The 22,032-nt window shown below is 39.5% G+C and overlaps 1 protein-coding gene across 1 annotated transcript in view; it reads left to right on the top strand.

Moving 5' to 3' along the window:
* LOC121680848 (myosin heavy chain, fast skeletal muscle-like) overlaps positions 1–18,705 on the top strand; it is a 121,908-nt gene extending 103,203 nt beyond the window's left edge. Inside the window, exons 3-40 of the mRNA XM_042060396.1 lie at positions 7,520–7,735; positions 7,842–7,985; positions 8,074–8,230; positions 8,344–8,371; positions 8,533–8,650; positions 8,739–8,831; positions 9,165–9,228; positions 9,313–9,411; positions 9,497–9,600; positions 9,679–9,817; positions 10,264–10,382; positions 10,486–10,635; positions 10,727–10,897; positions 10,983–11,283; positions 11,388–11,461; positions 12,355–12,442; positions 12,626–12,743; positions 12,842–12,965; positions 13,070–13,206; positions 13,369–13,624; positions 13,737–13,979; positions 14,068–14,244; positions 14,331–14,476; positions 14,590–14,680; positions 14,759–15,148; positions 15,237–15,482; positions 15,578–15,774; positions 15,875–16,058; positions 16,146–16,311; positions 16,411–16,535; positions 16,621–16,929; positions 17,076–17,279; positions 17,388–17,513; positions 17,633–17,803; positions 17,898–18,002; positions 18,082–18,177; positions 18,388–18,519; positions 18,609–18,705. Of these exons, the coding sequence (XP_041916330.1) occupies positions 7,532–7,735; positions 7,842–7,985; positions 8,074–8,230; positions 8,344–8,371; positions 8,533–8,650; positions 8,739–8,831; positions 9,165–9,228; positions 9,313–9,411; positions 9,497–9,600; positions 9,679–9,817; positions 10,264–10,382; positions 10,486–10,635; positions 10,727–10,897; positions 10,983–11,283; positions 11,388–11,461; positions 12,355–12,442; positions 12,626–12,743; positions 12,842–12,965; positions 13,070–13,206; positions 13,369–13,624; positions 13,737–13,979; positions 14,068–14,244; positions 14,331–14,476; positions 14,590–14,680; positions 14,759–15,148; positions 15,237–15,482; positions 15,578–15,774; positions 15,875–16,058; positions 16,146–16,311; positions 16,411–16,535; positions 16,621–16,929; positions 17,076–17,279; positions 17,388–17,513; positions 17,633–17,803; positions 17,898–18,002; positions 18,082–18,177; positions 18,388–18,519; positions 18,609–18,629 (5,817 nt within the window). The 5' untranslated portion in view covers positions 7,520–7,531 and the 3' untranslated portion in view covers positions 18,630–18,705. The remainder of the gene's footprint in view (positions 1–7,519; positions 7,736–7,841; positions 7,986–8,073; positions 8,231–8,343; positions 8,372–8,532; positions 8,651–8,738; positions 8,832–9,164; positions 9,229–9,312; positions 9,412–9,496; positions 9,601–9,678; positions 9,818–10,263; positions 10,383–10,485; positions 10,636–10,726; positions 10,898–10,982; positions 11,284–11,387; positions 11,462–12,354; positions 12,443–12,625; positions 12,744–12,841; positions 12,966–13,069; positions 13,207–13,368; positions 13,625–13,736; positions 13,980–14,067; positions 14,245–14,330; positions 14,477–14,589; positions 14,681–14,758; positions 15,149–15,236; positions 15,483–15,577; positions 15,775–15,874; positions 16,059–16,145; positions 16,312–16,410; positions 16,536–16,620; positions 16,930–17,075; positions 17,280–17,387; positions 17,514–17,632; positions 17,804–17,897; positions 18,003–18,081; positions 18,178–18,387; positions 18,520–18,608) is intronic.
* The last annotated feature ends 3,327 nt before the right edge of the window (positions 18,706–22,032 follow it).

The following is a 22,032-nucleotide window of genomic DNA, read 5'->3' as shown; positions in this document are numbered from 1 at the left end:
TGTCACTTTAGCCACTAGGGGCACCCATCAGGACCCATTAATTTATTTTCATTGGGCATACCGTGCCGTGCCGTCCACAGCTCTTCAGTTCTGACAAAGCCAAAATTACTCCTTTTGAAACAATGAGTGCAGGAAGGGGGGGGGGTGTCCCAAGCAGCTTTCAGCCATAAGGCTACTTTGAGAACATTTCAATTCACCCGACACTAATATTCAAAATGTTGAAAACTATTTCGGCATAGCCTATAAAGCAGTTTAATTAAATGGAATGTTAGTTGTAAACAAACGAGCTACTTGGTGAGGCTTGGCCTCACAGATGCGCTCGTGCCTTAGATGGCAGGAAAAATCTTCACGATAGGCCTATTAACTAACCACCTGATTCACGTTGGCTGGGGGGAAGGGGGGCCATCAGACAATTGTGCCCAGTTAATCCGGCCCTTCCCCCAAAAAATCACACCTTCCCACCTCTGACAGCTTAAAAGAAGTCAAGAGGACTCCTTACTCACAGACCTAGTCACAAACCTGCGATTTTGAAATCCTATGCAGCTACAGGAGCTTCCAATCGCGAGGAAGCAATTTTGCATTGTAGGCATAACTAACATGCAATAACGCCGCCAACAACAACCAAAACTAGGCTAATCATTGTCAACATGTAAATTAAATGTAACATTATTGTCAATCAAATTAAAATGTTCTCTTTTGCAAACGTAGGCATAGTAACAGAATAATTTAATAATGTTACAAGATACTACATCAATCCGTATGTTTCATTGGGCTACTAGGCTATTTGTTTTGCCTTGATTCATTTAGGCTAGGCCTTTTTATTCAGGGGCCATATTCACAAAGAATTTTAAGGCTAAAAGTAGCTCCTAACTGGCGAATTTAGGAGCAACTCCTAAAAATAATGGGCGTGTCACTCCTAACTTTAGGACTCCTAATTTTTTCACAAAAAGTAATTCACAAAGCATTTTAGACCTAAAAGTAGCACCTAAGTCTGGGACAGCTTAAGTCGAGAGGACTCCTAACTCACTAAGACCTATTCATAAACAGCTTTTTTGTGGCATTTTACGTTGCGATGTTTTGAAATAGCCTATGCGCAACAGGAGCTTCCAATTGCGAGGGAACAATTTTGCATTCATAAAAATAATGTTTGTAATGATACCAGGTAGGCCAGGTATTGTCGAAGGTGCACGGTGAAGTGAAATTCTTACTTTGGAAAACAAACATTTGCCGATATCATCGCCGATCATCAGAATATTGCAATAGATTCTGTGTTCTGGACTGCAGGTAACTTGTTAAGCCAGTGGTTATCAAACTTTTATTTCATTCCCCACTTTGATCAAGGGGCATGACTGATGATAGTGGAGATAACGTGTTATCCCGAGGCTTTTGCAAGTCAGCATCTTCGACGGTAGTCTATTAAAAATTAAAAAAAGTTTTCGATGTCCCAAACGGAGAGCCATACTTTATTGTTTTTAACGATCCCTATGCTACTCACAAAAATGTAGGCATGGGGACATGATGAAGTAGGTTATCCAACTGTCGTGTGTTAAATTATTGTGATTACGAGCCAGTGGTTTTCAAACATTATGTGTGACTCGGACATCTAACTAAATGCAACAGGCTCATATCGTCCTCGCATTCGCAAAATGAGGACCAGTGTTTTGTCAAATTGCAAATAGCTATTCGTTTTAACTATTTTTTTTTTATGATAGTAGCCTATACAAAAAGCACTTTATACTATCTTAATATTGGAATATGGGGAGGGAAGTGGCGCGTCTGCAGTCAGCCAAATATGAATGTAATTCTGCGGCATAAAGCAGATGTAATTGTTTATCGTACAGAAAAATAAAAATGACATGTCAAGCAGTCAATTGACTACATTGCAGTCAAGAAGTAGGGCAAATTAATTTACGAAACCAAAACGTGGGTCATAGTTGTCTAAGCCTCTATTGCGTAGCCTGTTAAAAACGTCGCCAGATAGTATTAAATCGGCAACAACATTGTTTTCTGCAGAAGCCTACCCAAGGCTACAGATTAATTCTGAACAGTTATTTCTCTACTGGCTCAATTATCACACCACTGTTTTGATTTGCGTAGTTGCGTTAACCCCAACACTGACAATAATGTAGACAGCAAATTTCGATTTCGATTTTCGTGTAGTCAAGCCTTAAGCCATACCCAAGTAGCCTAAATCGAGGTAATGTTTAATTATGCATGATTTATTTTGTTATTGAATTCGTAGGCTGGGATTACTCTCGGCAACAATTATGTAAGGGACGGCAGGCAGAGCGATGTACAGTGGCAGAGCGACGCACAGTGGCTGAAAGTGGTACTAAAGCTTCTCGCAGCTTCACGCCGCGTAATGCGCGAATGAAGTGGTCATTTGAAAGCGATGCCCACTGTAAGTGTCACATTGAAGCCACTAGTTTACTAGTTAAAGTTCCGTTGGCCAGCATGTTAACTTGTCTGCCACATGCAAATGTTTTGGGTGGGATTTTGTGAAATTCTGCGCTGTGATTGGTTGTCATGTTCTATTTGGACATAGGGAGCCAATAGAATGCCTCAATTTCCAGAGTTCTCCGCATCCTAATTTTAATTCTGCGTCACTAGCTGACTAGTGTGAATTTAGGCTTCAACTAGTTTACTAGTATACATTTATGACCTCACTAGTTAACTAGTTTGGACAAAAGAATGCATCAGCTAGTTAACTAGTGAGCCTGCTGCCATCACCTAGCTACAGTAGCTAGTAAGCCATTTATGGTTCACTAGTTAACTAGTGAGGAGTTTTGCCTTCACTAGTAAACATGTGCACATTTTTGGCTGTCACTAGTTAACTAGTGAGACCCAAAAGCCTTCAACTAGCTGACTGGTATGCATTTTGGCCTTTACTATTTAACTAGTGGACTTTTTCTGGCTCTCACTAGTTAACTAGTGAAGTTAATATGTGTTCACTAATTAACTAGTGGGCATTTATGCTGTCACTAGTTAACTAGTGTGCACAAACATGGCTCACTAGTTAACTAGTTGACAAAAATGGCTTGCATGTTGGCCTGATATCAAGATATCAGAATAAATGCTCAAGCGGCTGGCCAAATTAGATAGAAGTTAACAAGTGGGAATTTGACATTCAGTAGTCAGCTAGTAAACATTTTTGTACCTACTAGTTGACTAGTAAAATATAGAAATCTTTAAACTAGTTAACTAGTGCACATTTCAGTGTCCACTAGTTAACTAGTGAACATGCTGAGCATTACTAGTTAACTAGTAAGATATGAAACATATGAACTAGTTAACTAGAGAGAATTTGGGCCTTACTAGTTAACTAGTGAGCATTTTGTCTGTCAGTAGTTAACTAGTTCACACACTAGTGGCCAGTGTTTGGAATAACAAACGGCGTTAGGTAATAACGTTATTTTTTCACTAACGGGGTAATCTAACTAATTACTTTTCCCGTCGTTACAACGCCGTTAATGTTACTGGACGTTAAATGTGGTACATTACTATGCATTGATTGAATAAACTGTAATCCGAACGCACCCTGGCCCACAGCTAGTGAGGATGCCTAAGGCAGAGTCATGTTTCATGATAGCCCATCAGAGCCAGTATTTTTACACACTTGCCAGCACACGTGCCACACACACACGCAACAGAGATTCGACAAAACAGCAGAGGTCAGGAGCAATCCGAAAAGTTGGCATTTTTAAGGTGGAGATATAAGCACTACTTCAAATTCATCAAGGCAAGAACGTGCATGTAATGTGTACATTATGTCCAGGAGCGAAGACTTTGTCGACATCCGTTAAGTAGCTCTAATTTAATGAAGCATCTCACACACGCATCTAAAGCTAGTGGCCAAAAACACCGATATCTCCACCATAGATGATAGCTCGCCATCCACTAGCAAAGAAGGACTCGGAGCAAAGTCCTCCAAGCAGCAAAAGCTAGATCTTTCTGCCTCACAACAAAAACCTATGACACAGGCTGAAGTCAACCGTAGGTCTGTCGATGTGCAATATCTTGAATTTCCCCTTGGGATCAATAAAGTATCTATCTATCGATCTAATGAATATCAAAAGTTATGTAGCCTACAAACACCTGTCTGTTCTACTCATTTCAACTGGCTGCTCAAAACTGCTCAAAAAATCCAAATTCTTTGACATATAGCAACTTTTTTTTGGTAACAGTAACGCAAATAGTTACTTTCCCTGGTAACGAGTTACTCTTATCATAGAGTAATTCAGTTACTAACTCAGTTACTTTTTGGAACAAGTAGTGAGTAACTATAACTAATTACTTAAGTAACGTTCCCAACACTGATTATTTTAGCCACAAGCACTTTGCGATGGAGCATACAGTGTGTAAAAATTGCATTTGGGGCTTTCTGCTATATGAGAGCTTCACTCTATACTATTAATCACAGTCATTCTCATGGAAAATGTAATGTTCAGATATGCAACAAATTATTATAATGGAATTGTATAACAACCCTCATAGTAATAGGTATATTTTACATTTTTCAAATGTATTTATTGCTTTTATTTTTCCTTCCAACTTGCTGAGGAACCCCCTGGCACCCTCTTGCGCCCCCCGGCCCCCACGTTGAAAACCACTGCTCTAGGGTGTCTTCTGCCCCAGTGCAGCTTAAGATCTAGTGACGCCCCTATTAGGGGCTGAGCACCCCTAAAGGTCTGATCCTAGAATCGCTCCTGGTGCCCTGCCATGCATATGCCACATGATGACTAGTTTATGACATTTTGCTCAATGAGTGACATACATGGCTCTTTTCCTATCATTTGAAATAAAACCCTGTATATATTCTTTTTTACTCTGTGATCTGTAATACAAAAAAGAGTTATCCCATTAGACTTTGAGAGAAAAAGCCAAATAGCAATTTAATAACTAATGATGCATAAGCATTTATCAAGATGTGTGTCAGTATAACTTAAAGGAGGCAGTTTATTATATGGTTCTTCAGAGTGCTCTATAAAGTTCCATTCACATAAATGGGCCTTCCCAACGTTCAAGGTCTAATAACTCTGTATAATACCCCAGCTGATACACTACAATCAGTGGTGCCTTCAAACTACACTGAACATAATACACAGTCTCATAAGAAATATGACAGCATGGTGTTTCAACCATGGAGCTGCAGGCTTATTGCACATATTTGGAGAGCCACCAATCAAAACACCCTAATAGGCCAACATGGTTAGCCTAGAAGGTTAACAGCTATTTATATAGTGTCCCAAGGTTGAGGAAACACACAGAAGAAATTATTGCTTTCTTATGACTTGTGATACCTACTTTTAAGCTTCAATTTCTTTACCTTGATGTCTATGTTGTACTTTTGGTAATGCAGTGTGTCCAGGCATGAAGAGGGCGTACAAGAAATCTGTCACTGAACACCAGTCATAAAACCACTGTGCACTTCACTTTTGGAATGCTGCCCTAAAATTTACTAGTTCTAGCAGTGCCAAAACACTTGTGACACATGCCATTTATATGCATGAATGCATGGTGGGCATAAATAGGATACAGCACATAAATATCTGACATATTAATTACATGCAATTTATTTCAGGGAGCCTACAAATCTAAGGGGAACAACATTTATTAAACTGATATTTACACACCACATACATTAAAAACAGACAAGTCATCGGCCATAAAAGGAACATTGCATAGGTGAACAGACTTATGGGGCATGCCTTACCCTTTAATTAGGATATATGATAACAATTGCATTTGTATCACACTACTATCAAAGTATAGGCCAACCGTTCTATAGTATGTTGATAGAGAAAACATAATTATGGACAACTTTGTTCAATGTGCCCCTACATTAACTTGTTATTCCAGTTTTTTTTTCTGCTCAGTTAAAAATAGCCACATAGTTTACCATAATGAGCATCTCCAGATATGAAATGTTTTTGCAACTTTTTAAATCCTAATTATTCCATAAATGAATTGGTCAAAATACACACACAATAATTTCACAAATTGAGTCACAAAGACGGAACATAATTATGGCCCTAACTTTGAGGTGATAAACCTCTTTTACTGTTGTGTGTGACTGGTTGAGATGATGTTTAAATAGATCCAAACACATCAATCAAACACACTTTGCCTTATTAGAACTCTGCTTAGTTGACAGAATACAGCCAATATAAGGAGGGCTGTGGAGGGCTGCAGAGGGCCACGGGGAGTTTAAGTGCACAGTAAGTCATACCTTGCTTTCACAGACACAGGCAGACAGGAGGCGGCTCCTCCTATTACAGAATGTATCGTGGCAGACTGCATCTCTTCATCTCTAAAGCATGAAACGAAGCATGGACTGCTAACATTTTACATTACATTTATTTCTATAATAAATACTTGACTTTGTATGTTTAACATTTTTAGATACTCAACTCAGGAAAATTCATCTGGTCTTGGGAGGAAAAGGTAAGGCACTACATCTGAATTATCATCTGATTTATCTGAACAGCTAAAGCCTTCAAGTAAACAAATATTTTAGGAGGCATTTATTAATTATTGGTGAGAACTATGACACAGGTGTAGCTCCATTCAAAGCCTAATTTGTACATATTTATCAGCAGATTGTGTCCTATATCCCTACACCATCAATTACCTGTGCCTAGTTATGACTCTCATATGCCACCAAAGATCTTGAGAATGGAAGCTTATGTTTAAACATCCCTACCCTACACTAAGTCATTGATATCTTACTACATTAAAAAGCTTCAACAGGGTAATAGGAACATTTGGAAAGGTTCTATCATTGTCAATATGTTCTTCTATAATGGATAGTTCCAGTCCTTGATTATGATTGTGCTGGATTTTACGATGGCATCGAACACGATTCAGCAAGAGTCTACAAAAATTAGAGAAGCTGCATCTTGACGTTGCTTGGCAACCATTCAGCTACAGGAAATATATTTCTATAGCCTATATGTAGTAACCGTTTTGGAAAAGCAATAAGCCACTGAAATCCATAGGTTACACTGATTTTAGAACAGCTGAGGGGGGTTTCAGGCGCTCTGCTTGTGTGTATTTCCTAACAACGCCCCTTAGCTGTTCTAAAATCAGTGTAACTTACGGCCTCTCGGGGCTTATTAACTTCAGTCGTTTGCATAGTGTGTTTTGGATATGTATGTATATTCAATGTATGTATGTACATATTGTATATTAGTATGATAGTGTACATTAGTATGTATATTAGTATGATAGGGATGAAATAAGATTTCAGGAAAATAATGCAGTAAATAAATTGATTCCTTTATTGTTTAGATTTCAAAAGACTGTGTTGTATTTGACTTTTTAAAGATTTGTACAGTTTGAGTACCCTATGTGATTGATAAGCTCCATATATGGAGGTCTAGTAAACAACCGTGGTTTTCCTTGTTTTGCCCCTTGATGACGATGACACTTTATTTGCAGTACTGTGTCTGTATATGTCTGATTATGAAAAGCATTTTATGTCGAAACTGTCTGCTCTTCATGTTTCTGATTAATGCAGTAACCAGCAACCATGGGGGACGGTGAAATGGCCCAATATGGCCCAGCTGCCATTTACCTTCGTAAGCCTGAGAAGGAGAGAATTGAGGCCCAAACCAAGCCCTTTGATGCAAAGACTGCTTGCTATGTGGTTGATAAAGAGGACTTGTACGTCAAGGGTACAATAAAAAAGAGGGAAGGAGGCAAAGTTGTTGTTGAAACGCTTGAAACCAAGGAGGTAATTTAGCAAGGGAGTTAAATTGTTCTGATGATAAAATTACATTATCACAGAAAGTTTCTTGAATACATCTCTTTGTTAAAGCGGTTTTCTACATTGGTTTTAGGAAAGGACAGTGAAGGAAGATGAAGTCTTCCCCTTAAATCCTCCCAAATACGACAAAATTGAGGACATGGCTATGATGACCCACCTAAACGAAGCCTCCGTCTTGTATAACCTCAAAGAGCGTTATGCAGCATGGATGATCTACGTAAGCATTACACTTTTGACCAAATAAAAAAAATAAAATAAAAAATTAAAAGCTCAAAAAAACTATCTTCTTTATTTCTTCATTCTAGACCTACTCTGGACTTTTCTGTGTCACTGTGAACCCCTACAAGTGGCTCCCCGTATACGATCAAGCAGTGGTGAATGCTTACAGAGGCAAGAAGCGTGTGGAGGCCCCACCCCACATCTTCTCTGTCTCTGACAACGCATTTCAGTTCATGCTTCAAGGTATGCTTTCTGTTTTTAAAGCCAACACTGAACGATATTGATACATTATACTGTATATTTGATTCATTTATGTAAAATAAATCATTCATGTAAATGTATATTTTGCCTCACAGACAGGGAGAATCAGTCTGTCCTGATCACGTAAGTGTCAATGGATCCCTTAAAACTTTTACAGTTTTAATAGAGGGCTAAATCTTTGAATCATATTCGTACTCTTCTAGTACACTTCACCTTGTAATTTTGTTATATATATTATATATATATATTGTAATTGTAATTGCAATATATTCTGTTTAATACAGTGGAGAATCTGGTGCTGGCAAGACTGTAAACACCAAGCGTGTCATCCAGTACTTTGCAACAATTGCAGTGTCTGGTGGCAAGAAGTCAGAGCCACCAGCCAGCAGTGGAAAAATTAAGGTATAGGACCCCTTGCATATGTATAGGCTAATTATCACATAGCAACACAGACATGAACTTCAGTAACAATATATCTATTGACATGCAGGGCTCTCTTGAAGACCAGATCATTGCCGCCAACCCACTGCTGGAAGCTTATGGTAATGCCAAGACTGTGAGGAATGACAACTCTTCACGTTTCGTAAGTTTAGTTTCTCATCTAATGTCTAACGTGATTTTCTTTTTTTCGTTTTCAGATAAAATCAACTTGTTTGGGTTTTTCTTTTAACTCAAACTCAATCATGTAATTCGTTTTATATCTATTAGAATCTCTTTTTAAAAACATTCAATGATTTCTACTTAAACCTCTACATTATCATCTTGTGCTTTTTGTATTAGTAAAGGCAGTATTTATTTATTGTTACTCTTAGGTCTATTACTAAATATTATTATTCATTGAATACTTCAGTACCTGCTTTGGTTAAAAGTATTAGCTAAATGAATACATGTTATGTCAAAATGTAATCTCAAACAGGGAAAATTCATCAGAATTCACTTTGGCACTTCTGGAAAACTGGCTAGTGCTGATATTGAGACTTGTAAGTATAATTGTTCAAAGTAGAAATGTTCTTTTATTACCTTAAATGTATAACTTAAAAGTACATCCTTCTCTGCTTAAAAAGACCTGCTGGAGAAGTCTAGAGTGACATTCCAGCTTCCTGATGAGAGAGGCTACCACATCTTCTTCCAGATGATGACCAACCACAAGCCTGAAATTATAGGTAAGGTTAATATTTTCACCAAACGTTCAAAAAATAACAATACATGCAATTTTGAATTTGTAAAATAATGTTTTGATCCTGACAGAAATGTCCCTCATCACATCCAACCCCTATGACTTCCCAATGTGCAGTCAGGGTCAGATCGCTGTGGCCAGCATTGATGACAAAGAGGAGTTGGATGCCACAGATGTAAGTCTTCCAATAATGGGTCCCCCCTTCAAATTCTTGAAGAAAGCTTTAAAATAATCAAATACTTTATCATTACAGGATGCCATTGATATCCTGGGTTTCAGTAATGAGGAGAAATGCACCATTTACAAGCTGACTGGTGCTGTGCTCCATCATGGCAACATGAAATTCAAGCAGAAGCAGCGTGAGGAGCAGGCTGAGCCTGATGGCACTGAGGGTAGGTTACGACACTATACTGAATCAGTCAGTTCTAGTAATAACTACAAGGTAGTCTTATTCATTGAGAACATTTTATTATGTTAAATTAAAGTTTAAAATGACTGATGTTTAGCAGACAAAAACAGCAATGGCAGATTTGGAAATTAAACCCAGAATGGACCGCTGTTACACCACACCCAAAATTGATATACCATCATGTTATTCATATCGCCATGTGTATTCATGGATATTTGTATTCTAAATTTCCCTCAGGATTAGAAAAGTAATATACAAAACAGTGGTCACTCCGATATCTTCACGTGTTTGTGATAGTATTTCAACCCACACAATCTTGGCCAAACTTTTTGATTTAGGGAGAGGAGATGGATGTGGAGAAACTTGTTTCATATGCTGTCCCAAAAGCTATAAATTTCACCAAATGCTACACTGTTGCCCTGTTTGTAGATGCTGACAAAGTCGCTTACCTCCTGGGCCTGAACTCTGCTGACATGCTGAAGGCTCTGTGCTACCCAAGAGTGAAAGTCGGAAATGAGTTTGTCACCAAGGGTCAGACTGTGCCACAGGTATTAAAGGATTAAAATCCTATGAAATTACCTGCTTTTATCGTAAGCATTTTACTTTTTGGTCTGAATATAGCATGACCATTGCTTTGATATTCTATTTCAGGTCAATAACGCAGTGTCGGCCTTGTCCAAGTCCATCTATGAAAGGATGTTCTTGTGGATGGTCATCCGTATCAACCAGATGTTGGACACTAAACAGCCAAGGCAGTTCTTTATCGGTGTGCTGGATATTGCTGGCTTTGAGATTTTCGATGTGAGGATAATTTCACATATTTTTTTCAAACAAAGAACAATGTAATATAATTTCCATTGGGGACATTCATATTCCATTTTTCCAATCACAGTTCAACAGCATGGAACAGCTGTGTATCAACTTCACAAATGAGAAACTGCAACAGTTCTTCAACCACCACATGTTCGTTCTGGAGCAAGAGGAGTACAAGAAAGAGGGCATTGTTTGGGAGTTCATTGACTTTGGCATGGACTTGGCCGCTTGCATTGAGCTTATAGAAAAGGTTTGTTTTAATCAAAATGATGAAGTACTAGATTCATATTATTTCATAATGACTTCTTTTAAAACCACAAATATTTTTTTTACAGCCTATGGGTATCTTTGCCATCCTTGAAGAGGAGTGCATGTTCCCCAAGGCCTCTGACACCACTTTTAAGAACAAGTTGTATGACCAGCATCTTGGCAAGACTAAGGCTTTCGAGAAGCCCAAGCCTGCCAAAGGCAAGGCTGAGGCCCACTTCTCCCTCGTGCACTATGCCGGCACTGTGGACTACAATGTTGCTGGGTGGCTGGACAAGAACAAGGATCCACTGAACGATTCTGTTGTGCAGCTGTACCAGAAGTCAGGAGTTAAACTCCTGCCTGTCTTGTACCCACCTGTTGTTGAGGGTAACAAAAAGCTGTATAAAAGCTAATACAGGAATATCCAGTCTATAGACTTTCTATGCATGTAACTCAGCTGTCGAATTTTTCACTTGTCTGTATGTCAACAGAGGCTGGTGGTGGTGGTAAGAAGGGTGGTAAGAAGAAGGGTGGCTCCATGCAGACTGTGTCATCACAGTTCAGGGTATGTATATTACACAAATAAAACACAAATCAAATCACAAGAGCGCGGAAAGGGGAGATTCCAGGAGATTAATGAATGAATGATTATATATTTTTTTTAATAATTACTAATTCGCTGTCTGACATTATTTATATTTTTGTATGTGAAATGATGAGTCAAATAGCAAAAAAGGGTTATGGATAGGTTCGAATATAGGCTACTAAAAATTAACAGTTATAGAGATCAACGTGAACGTGAGTCAGTTACTGTAAGAACCGTAGCGTAGTTTCAGCTATGTGATAGCTATCAAGTGTGTAGGCCTACGGTTGATATAGACCTACAAAATCTATGTGATTTACACGTTCAAAAAAAGCATGGATAAGCTAAAAGAAACTAATAAATGTATAGCTAGTGAAATCATTTCACTATCCTAGTCGCTAAGATAGAAATTATTAGGACACATACTTGCTGTGGAGACGACACACTTTAGGCTATTCAGAAATTATTTGCGAGATCATTGCAGCCTGAATATTAGCCTATATTTAAAGCTTATACCATGGTCTAGGTTGAAAAGGGTGTAATTTAAAAAGTGATACTACACCTATAAAATTATTATGACGTTGTTTCCGCCTGAGTTAGTCCGCTCAGCTGTGACTTATCAACATTCCACAGCATTGCAAAAACAGCTGAAAAAACGATTTTAACTCTAAAACTCATTTAGTATTAATAATTGATTTCATATTTATTTATTTCGTAAGTGACCATGGTATAAATGGGATAATGTCCTTCGAATCGTCGGACATCCATTATTTTTGTTATTCAGCACCCCTGGTCAAAAATAGGTTCCCGCGCCCCTGATCAATCATCCTAAAGAGAGGTGAGGGGATGATTTCATTGCATTCTTATCTCAACAGGAGAACTTGGGCAAACTGATGACCAACTTGAGGAGCACCCATCCTCACTTTGTGCGTTGTCTGATTCCAAATGAAATTAAGAAACCAGGTAAAAGGCGTTTGGTAGTCAATAAAGATGTGTGCATTATTCATGAATTCCATGGAGAATAGAAGATCTCACAACATGTACTTGACAGGTTATATGCAGAACTTCCTGGTGATCATATTATACATGGCATTGCTCTAACTCCTGAATTTTCCTTGAAAAATACACATATCTCTATATTAACAGGTCTCATGCAAAACTTCCTGGTTATCCACCAGCTCAGGTGCAATGGTGTACTTGAGGGTATCAGAATCTGCAGAAAGGGTTTCCCAAGCAGAATCCTATATGGTGATTTCAAGCAGAGGTGAACTGAGAAAGCCAATGATGTTTACACATATTCAATACTGCATTTAGAGAGGAGAAAAATAATAATGTATATGTACATGTATTTATTCTGTCCAGATACAAAGTGCTGAATGCCAGTGTGATCCCTGATGGTCAATTCATTGATAACAAGAAGGCTGCTGAGAAGCTCTTAGGATCCATTGATGTTGATCACACCCAGTACATGTTTGGACACACTAAGGTAGATATATTTCATGCAATTTATAATCTGCTTATCACGAGTACAGACAAGAGCTAAGCTTTTTCTTTATCAAGTTCATGCTGATATTTTCCTTTATCTCTCAGGTGTTCTTCAAAGCTGGCCTGCTGGGTACCCTTGAGGAGATGCGAGATGAGAAACTGGCTTCCCTGGTCACAATGACTCAGGCTCTCTGCCGTGCATACCTGATGAGGAGGGAGTTTGTGAAGATGATGGAAAGGAGGCAATTTACTTTTTATATATTATTTTATTTTAGGGCTCAAAAGTCTGTGTATAGTTTGAATTGTATCACTTGTATAGTCCTATTTCATTTGCTACCCATTTCATGTAGTCATGGTTTAATATAGAAGGCTTAAAGATAAGAATCACCACCTTACTTTTACAGAGAGGCTATCTACACCATCCAGTACAATATACGCTCATTCATGAATGTCAAGACCTGGCCATGGATGAAGGTTTACTACAAGATCAAGCCCCTACTGAAGAGTGCTGAAACTGAGAAGGAGTTGGCCACCCTGAAGGAGGAGCATGACAAACTTAAAGATGTCCATGCAAAGGTTGAGGCCAAGAAGAAGGAGCTCGAGGAAAAGATGGTGGCTTTGGTGCAAGAGAGGAACGACCTGGCACTGCAAGTGGCATCTGTAAGTGTATATATTGTACCATTTTATGTTCACAATCATACCACTACCCAGTCTCGGCATTGTGTTTTCAATACAAATCAGATGTCATGCTTCTATCTTATATTTACAATAGGGAAATGAGGGTCTCAATGATGCTGAGGAGAGGTGTGAGGGTCTTATCAAAAGTAAGATCCAGCTCGAGGCCAAGCTCAAAGAGACAACCGAGAGATTGGAGGATGAAGAGGAAATCAATGCTGAGCTGACTGCCAAGAAGAGGAAACTGGAGGATGAGTGCTCTGAGCTGAAGAAGGACATTGATGATCTGGAGCTGACTTTGGCCAAAGTGGAAAAAGAGAAACATGCCACCGAGAACAAGGTTGGGATTTCTAAAGGGCAGATCAGATGTGTTGTAAATAAAATATCATAGTTACACTGTTTACTAATTCAAAACTATCTATGTGCAGGTCAAGAACCTAACTGAAGAGATGGCCTCTCAGGATGAGTCCATTGCTAAGCTAACAAAGGAGAAGAAAGCCCTCCAAGAGGCCCATCAGCAGACTCTTGATGATCTTCAGGCAGAGGAAGACAAAGTCAACACTCTGACCAAATCCAAGACTAAGCTTGAACAGCAAGTGGATGATGTAAGTTCTTAACCAACAGGAGTTTACAAATAAATCTACATTTGATACATTTTCCCACATGCTCACCTCAAACTTCAAATTGGCAGCTTGAGGGTTCCCTGGAGCAAGAAAAGAAGCTCCGTATGGACCTTGAGAGAACTAAAAGAAAGCTTGAGGGTGACCTGAAGCTGGCCCAGGAGAACATCATGGATCTGGAGAATGACAAGCAACAGTCTGAGGAGAAGCTGAAGAAGTAATGCATGATTCCACTGAGCAACTCTATTTATGCAAACCTTTAATCAAAATACAACTAAACACTTTTGTGTAAGCATTTACTGACATTTATTTTACTTTACTGTGACATAGGAAGGACTTTGAAACAAGCCAACTTCTTAGCAAGATTGAGGATGAACAATCACTGGGTGCTCAGCTGCAGAAGAAGATCAAGGAGCTTCAGGTTTAATTATTCTCTAGCGAGTCAAAATCTGAGCTTTTTTGCAATTTTCTGTCTTACCAATATGCTTGTTATCAATAGGCACGCATTGAGGAATTGGAGGAAGAGATTGAGGCTGAGCGTGCAGCTCGTGCCAAGGTTGAGAAGCAGAGAGCTGATCTCTCCAGGGAACTTGAGGAGATCAGTGAAAGGCTTGAGGAGGCTGGTGGTGCCACTGCTGCTCAAATTGAGATGAACAAGAAGCGTGAGGCTGAGTTCCAGAAGCTGCGTCGTGACCTTGAGGAGTCCACCCTGCAGCATGAAGCCACTGCTGCAGCTCTCCGCAAGAAGCAGGCCGACAGTGTGGCTGAGCTGGGAGAGCAGATTGACAACCTTCAACGTGTCAAGCAGAAGCTTGAGAAGGAGAAGAGTGAATACAAGATGGAAATTGATGATCTCGCCAGCAATATGGAGGCTGTTGCTAAAGCTAAGGTTGATCAGTTGTTTACCCTCATGTTATCTTTTAAACAAAACAACTTACAATAAACTTTGTGCTACTAATGGGCATTTTCATAAACAGGGAAATCTGGAGAAGATGTGCCGCACCCTTGAGGACCAACTTAGTGAAACCAAGGCCAAGAGTGATGAGGGTGCCCGTCAGGTCAATGACCTCAGTGCTCAGAGAGCAAGACTTCAGACTGAAAATGGTGAGCTTGGCCGCCAGGTTGAGGAGAAAGATGCTCTTGTGTCTCAGCTGACCAGAAGCAAACAGGCCTTCACTCAGCAAATTGAGGAGCTGAAGAGACTGAATGAAGAGGAAATCAAGGTACTGATATACTGTGCATGAAATAAAAACAATTGTAGTATGTGGATCATTTTATGTGAAAGGTTTTATAAACATCCTTACTTGGTACCAAACAGGCCAAGAACGCCCTGGCCCATGCTGTTCAGTCTGCACGCCATGACTGTGACCTCCTGAGGGAGCAGTTTGAGGAAGAGCAGGAGGCTAAAGCTGAACTGCAGCGTGGCATGTCCAAGGCCAACAGCGAGGTTGCTCAGTGGAGGACCAAGTATGAAACTGATGCCATCCAGCGCACTGAGGAGCTTGAGGAGTCCAAGTATGTGCTAAAGATGCAAAAAATGCACTTGGATGTTAATTCATTTTTTTGAGGGAAAACCCATCATGTCCCTCTGACATCAATCTATTGGTATTTTCAGAAAAAAGCTTGCTCAGCGTCTGCAGGAGGCTGAGGAGCAAATCGAGGCTGTCAACTCCAAGTGTGCCTCTCTGGATAAGACCAAGCAGAGACTCCAGGGTGAGGTTGAGGACCTCATGATTGATGTGGAGAGAGCCAATGGTCTAGCTGCCAATCTTGACAAAAAGCAAAGAAACTTTGACAAGGTAATGCCTCCAAAACATCATTGAAATGTGGAATGTATGTAAAAACTGAATAAATATAAGCCTCACAACAAAAACTGTTTCTTAAAGGTCCTGGCAGAATGGAAGCAGAAGTACGAGGAGGGTCAGGCAGAGTTGGAGGGTGCTCAGAAAGAGGCTCGTTCTCTCAGCACTGAGCTGTTCAAGATGAAGAACTCCTATGAGGAGTCTCTTGACCACCTAGAGACCCTGAAGAGGGAGAACAAGAATTTGCAACGTGAGTCAAATCAACCCAATCCATATCTCAATCAAAAATATTTTTAAACATCCACATAATATTGTTTACTGTAATATCCTGTAACATGCATATTTGCAGAGGAGATCTCGGACCTGACTGAGCAGCTTGGTGAGACTGGAAAGAGCATCCATGAGCTGGAGAAGGCCAAGAAGACTGTAGAAACTGAAAAGTCTGAGATCCAGACAGCCCTGGAGGAGGCTGAGGTAGAAATTCAGACGGGCTTTCCTACACATTGATAGACTGAAATGATGATGTTATATTTTAAAATTCTTCATTTTCTTTGTTTAGGGAACTCTCGAGCATGAGGAGTCCAAGATTCTTCGTGTCCAACTTGAACTCAACCAGGTCAAGGGTGAGGTTGACAGGAAACTTGCAGAAAAGGATGAGGAGATGGAGCAGATCAAGAGGAACAGCCAAAGGGTGATTGACTCCATGCAGAGCACTCTGGACTCTGAGGTCAGGAGCAGGAATGATGCCCTGAGAATCAAGAAGAAGATGGAGGGAGACCTCAATGAGATGGAAATTCAGCTGAGCCATGCTAACCGCCAGGCTGCTGAGTCCCAGAAACAACTGAGAAATGTACAAGGTCAACTCAAGGTCAGTTATAGAATGAAGTAGTACAAGGGTACTATGTGATCTCATCTAACCGCCATCACTATCCATTTGACAAGTATCTCCATAAAACACCCGAGCTGTCTATTGGTAGCATGACATCTCTTTTGTCATTCCATGTTATCTTTTAGGATGCCCAACTGCATCTTGATGATGCTGTCAGAGGACAGGAAGACATGAAGGAGCAGGCTGCCATGGTGGAGCGCAGGAACACCCTGATGGTGGCTGAGATTGAGGAGCTCAGAGCTGCCCTGGAGCAGACAGAGAGAGGCCGCAAAGTGGCTGAACAGGAGCTGGTTGATGCCAGTGAGCGTGTTGGCCTTCTGCACTCTCAGGTGGACATATATTTTTTTACCTCACATAAAATAATTCTTTCCATCGTTTCCACAGTACTTTCAAAAGATTCATCATTTAACATTTAACAAATTGTTTCTGAATGTTAGAACACAAGTCTGATTAACACCAAGAAGAAGCTTGAGGCTGACCTGGTTCAGGTCCAAAGTGAGGTTGATGACATCGTCCAGGAGGCTAGAAATGCTGAGGATAAGGCCAAGAAAGCCATCACTGATGTAAGTAGTGATACATTTTTCTTAATTCTAAGAAAAATATATCCCTAACATATTAAATATTTGAACATTAAGGATATGTTTTCATCCTACCTTCCATAAACAATCATGCCGTCATCTAGGCTGCCATGATGGCAGAGGAGCTGAAGAAGGAGCAGGACACCAGTTCTCATCTGGAGAGGATGAAGAAGAACCTGGAGGTCACTGTGAAAGATCTGCAGCACCGCCTGGATGAGGCTGAGAATCTGGCCATGAAGGGTGGCAAGAAACAACTCCAGAAACTGGAGTCCAGGGTGAGTGGCTAAACTTGGGTGAGATGAAAATTGTTCAGAATGTAATGAATAAAATGAAGACCGTGTCTGAAATGAAAATGTTGTTCATGTAAAGGTTCGTGAGCTGGAAGGTGAGGTTGAGAATGAACAACGACGTGGTGTTGATGCTGTCAAGGGAGTCCGCAAATACGAGAGGAGGGTGAAGGAACTCACCTACCAGGTACAAACTTTATTTAACCACTATTGAAATACATTTAACTTGAGGAGTACAACAATTGACAGATGTTTTTTCTTTTCAGACTGAGGAGGACAAGAAGAATGTCACCAGATTGCAGGACCTGGTTGACAAGCTGCAGCTGAAGGTCAAAGCCTACAAGAGGCAGGCTGAGGAAGCTGTAAGCAGTCTCTTATATTGCCTATATGGCCAAATGTCTTGCCTTTCATATTAATAATATTATATATATATATATATATATATATATATATATATATATATATATATATATACACATATATATATATATATATATATATATATATATATAGCCATAAGTTTGCTTTAGAACCAAAGCCTCTGTACTCATCAAACATCTGCTCATTATTAGGAGGAGCAAGCCAACGGCTACCTGTCCAAGTTCAGGAAGGTTCAGCATGAGCTAGAGGAGGCTGAGGAGCGTGCTGACATTGCTGAATCCCAGGTCAACAAGTTGAGAGCAAAGAGCCGTGATACTGGAAAGGTAAATCAAATTTACCATATTTCAATGTGTTGTAAGTCATCATATGTCCCTACTCAATTACATTACATTTCTCAATTTATCTGTCTTAGGGCAAGGAGGCTGCAGAGTAAATCCTGTGAAATCTTCTGCCTTGTCACTCAGCTGGATTAATATCCTGATTACTGTGGCTATTTTGTAACTACATAATAAAAGTATTTTCATTATACCGTATGTATTCATTGTATTTAATGTCATTGAGAAGAATTTGCTAATTTTGTACCATGTTTTGGTTCCATACTGGCCTTTAAAATCACTTAATAATGAAATAATGAAAAATGCTTTTTAGATATCTGAAGGAAACTGAAAACGGATACTTTTTGGTGTGCTCAAAACTCAGGGAGATAAATAGATAGATAGATAGAAACTTTAATAATGCCTGTGTTGCCCTCCAGAAGTGAGTGAGTATGTCCAGTATTTTGATGGTCCTGGGCTAACATACTGTAGCTGGCAAACAACTGCTCCTGCTTTGTGTTTCATTAGGGCTCATCTAAGTCTACCAGCTTAAACATAGAACCAGCCCATCCACAAATTAGCATTGACCATTAAAAAAAATAACGATACGTATAACAAATAATTTCAGTACAAAAAGTCTTTATATTGTAGCAATATCATTGTTAGGATATTGACAGTGATCTTATTCAGTACATTTTCTTCAAAGGCTTGAGAATAAGTCTTACATCTTAAAGTCATTGAAGTTAGTCTTTCAGTGTTGGCTGCATAAGGCTACCAATATGCAAGAAAATCTGATTGTATGACTCAAATCACATGTTATCACATAATATTCACACCAACAAAAATAGGCTGGGTTGACGTATAATTGACCAATTTTTGATTCAATGGCAACAAAAGTTACCCATGGAATTGGAGAAGTATCCTGAGATGACAGATGGATGGATGGTTGGAAGGATAGATAGATACTTATAGATAGCTAGATAGATAGATACTGTAATGAACTGAGCCTAGCTGGTTTATGACTGTGCTCCCATGATGCTGTGCAGTGTGTGTGTGTGTGTGTTGAATGTTGATGTTGAAAACCATGCAGGTTGACAATGTTGTATGTCATGTCTGTCGTGTTTATGTTTACAACTAGTTACAGTGTTCATAACCAGGTTTGATTGGTGTGTGTTTGAGATACAGCCTAAAGCAGATGTTTAGTGCTGGGGCATAAGGGCCAGGTCTGACCCAGTATTATGTGGTCGTGTGTTTAAGTGTGTTAAACCAATAAAAAAAAAACATTCTGAGACAAACATTGCAGTTTGTTACAATACTTTATTAATCCCGAGGGAATTAACAACATTTGGCCAAATTAGGGATGACCTTGAGACATGTTGACAGTAAGTAACCAGTGACCAGTATCAGTCTTCTTGGCATTGTATGTTGTACCTTATAGCGTTTCCATATAGTGTGTTTAGCTAGCTTAGCTAGTGTGGCGGTCATATAGGTTTAGTCAGAGTTTTTTTCCTTCCTGTGTTTGTTTTCTTTTTCTTCTTCAGTAATTTTGTGTCAACGATTCCCAGGACACTGAAAGACCAGGATGCACAAAACTGGGTGGGCATGTAGCCCCACAAGGATGACACGGAACCATTGATTTTCGTTTTGATCCGTAGCCACCACATGGACTGATGTCTTCTTTGTCTCTTTGAAGATAAAACCCAGCCCCAAAAAGCAAAAAGGACACAGACAAAAAAGATTGTGGACTGATATTTTATCTTTTTTTAAAAATGCATTCTCTGGATTACTTGTTGGGTATGTTAATGTGTTTTACACCTTGCACACTTTGCCAAATGGCCCAACCTTGTGGTCTCAATCATGGCCAGATGTGTCAGCTTTGGCCATCAATGAGTATTTTAATTGTTGCTTCTCAATGGTGGGTATATTGATGACATGGCACCCTCCTTTTAAAAGACTGACATAAACAACATGCTGTTCAGAGTTTATGATTTGAATATGGTGGAGACAGAGTAACAGAAAGACAGAAATCCCAACAAGAATACAGTGTTGCCTCCACCATGGTCTATAGCAGGGGTCTCAAACACCCGGCCCGCGGGCCAATTCCGGCCCGCGACGTATGTCAAAATAATAATGTAATCCGGCCTTTGAGACTTTTTAATTGCGACAAACAACGATACTGATTAAAATAGATGATAGTTCCAAGTACGGTGACAAATCTCATTTGTACTCTGCTCCACTATGTGCTAGACATCCAGAGCTTCATTCAAACCCAAAATCGCTGCGCAAAGTTTTCAGGAAATACTTACACGCGAGAAACACAAAGACGTGCGTTTGTAATGACGCGGAAGCGATGCAGGCCATAGTGTTGCATAAATTGAAGCAGAAATTAAGCAGAAATAGGCCTACACCAAATGTTGAAAAACGTTTACGTGTGATGAAGTCTTAGGTAGGCTATGTTATTCACCTATTTTAAATCTGAAGGAGAATATCCTTTTGGAGATTATGATCGATCGTCTATTAAATGGAGGTGCGTCTGCGTGTATACGACGGTGTCCACCATGCTTATTTCGACCCTCTGCCCAACATAGCTTGGAGGTTGCAGTGGTAATCGTGATGATGGTGTCTGTAATGGACGTGGTACAGACAGCAGGGCTAGTAGAAATAGGGCTCTAAACTACAAAGTCACCCGCAATATGATGCGAACTTCTGGGTACTCAGATTACCCGCGATAGGAACTGATTTGACCAGAATACTTTATTGTAGGCCTTGTGGTTTAGAAACCATATACATCTTAGGTGTTTTCCTGTTAATTTGTTATGTGGGTAATATGAAAAAAGGAAAGTAAACCTGCTCAAATATGTTCATCCAGTATTTACTTAAAGGTGCATAATTTGAGGTGCTTGCCATCCAGTGGCAAATTAGATGGGTAAATTTTCCCCCTTCATAAACTTTTGTTTTACTCAAAGATTTTTACATTTACAGTAGGACTTTATCTCTGACCACTTTCAAGCCATGGCCTTTTGAAATTTTGATATAAAAATCCAATGGTGTTGCTTTCTTAACCCTGACGCCTATAGTTTGCCAGGTTTAAAAAAGTTATGAGAGGAAAATATTTTTATTTGGTGTGAAACACACACATACCCGTTTTATGCTTTTCATTTTTTTTATAATTTGTATTAATATTTATTTTATCATTATTTTATTTATAAGTTAAGGTTGCTAGCACAGGTGTCTAAAAGATCAAAACACTTGCACTTTCTGTTTGCAGTTTTGTGTGTTATTTGAAAAAAAGAACATTGCATTTTCAGAAATAGCCGGCCCTCCAATCAGATGACGTTGGCAGAATTGGCCCCCAGCTCATTTGAGTTTGAGACCCCTGGTCTATAGGGAACATTTACCTAAAGGAAACTGTCAATGGATAAAGCTATCCTACTGTTCCTTGTTTCATGATACACTACATGGATGAGATCACTGGCCACCTAGAATGTTAGAGCTCAAACTTTAACAACAGACTCCTCCTCA

Source organism: Alosa sapidissima, chromosome 13 (genome assembly GCF_018492685.1).
Source record: "Alosa sapidissima isolate fAloSap1 chromosome 13, fAloSap1.pri, whole genome shotgun sequence".
NCBI lineage: Eukaryota > Metazoa > Chordata > Actinopteri > Clupeiformes > Clupeidae > Alosa > Alosa sapidissima.
This window is presented reverse-complemented; position numbering and strand designations above follow the sequence as displayed.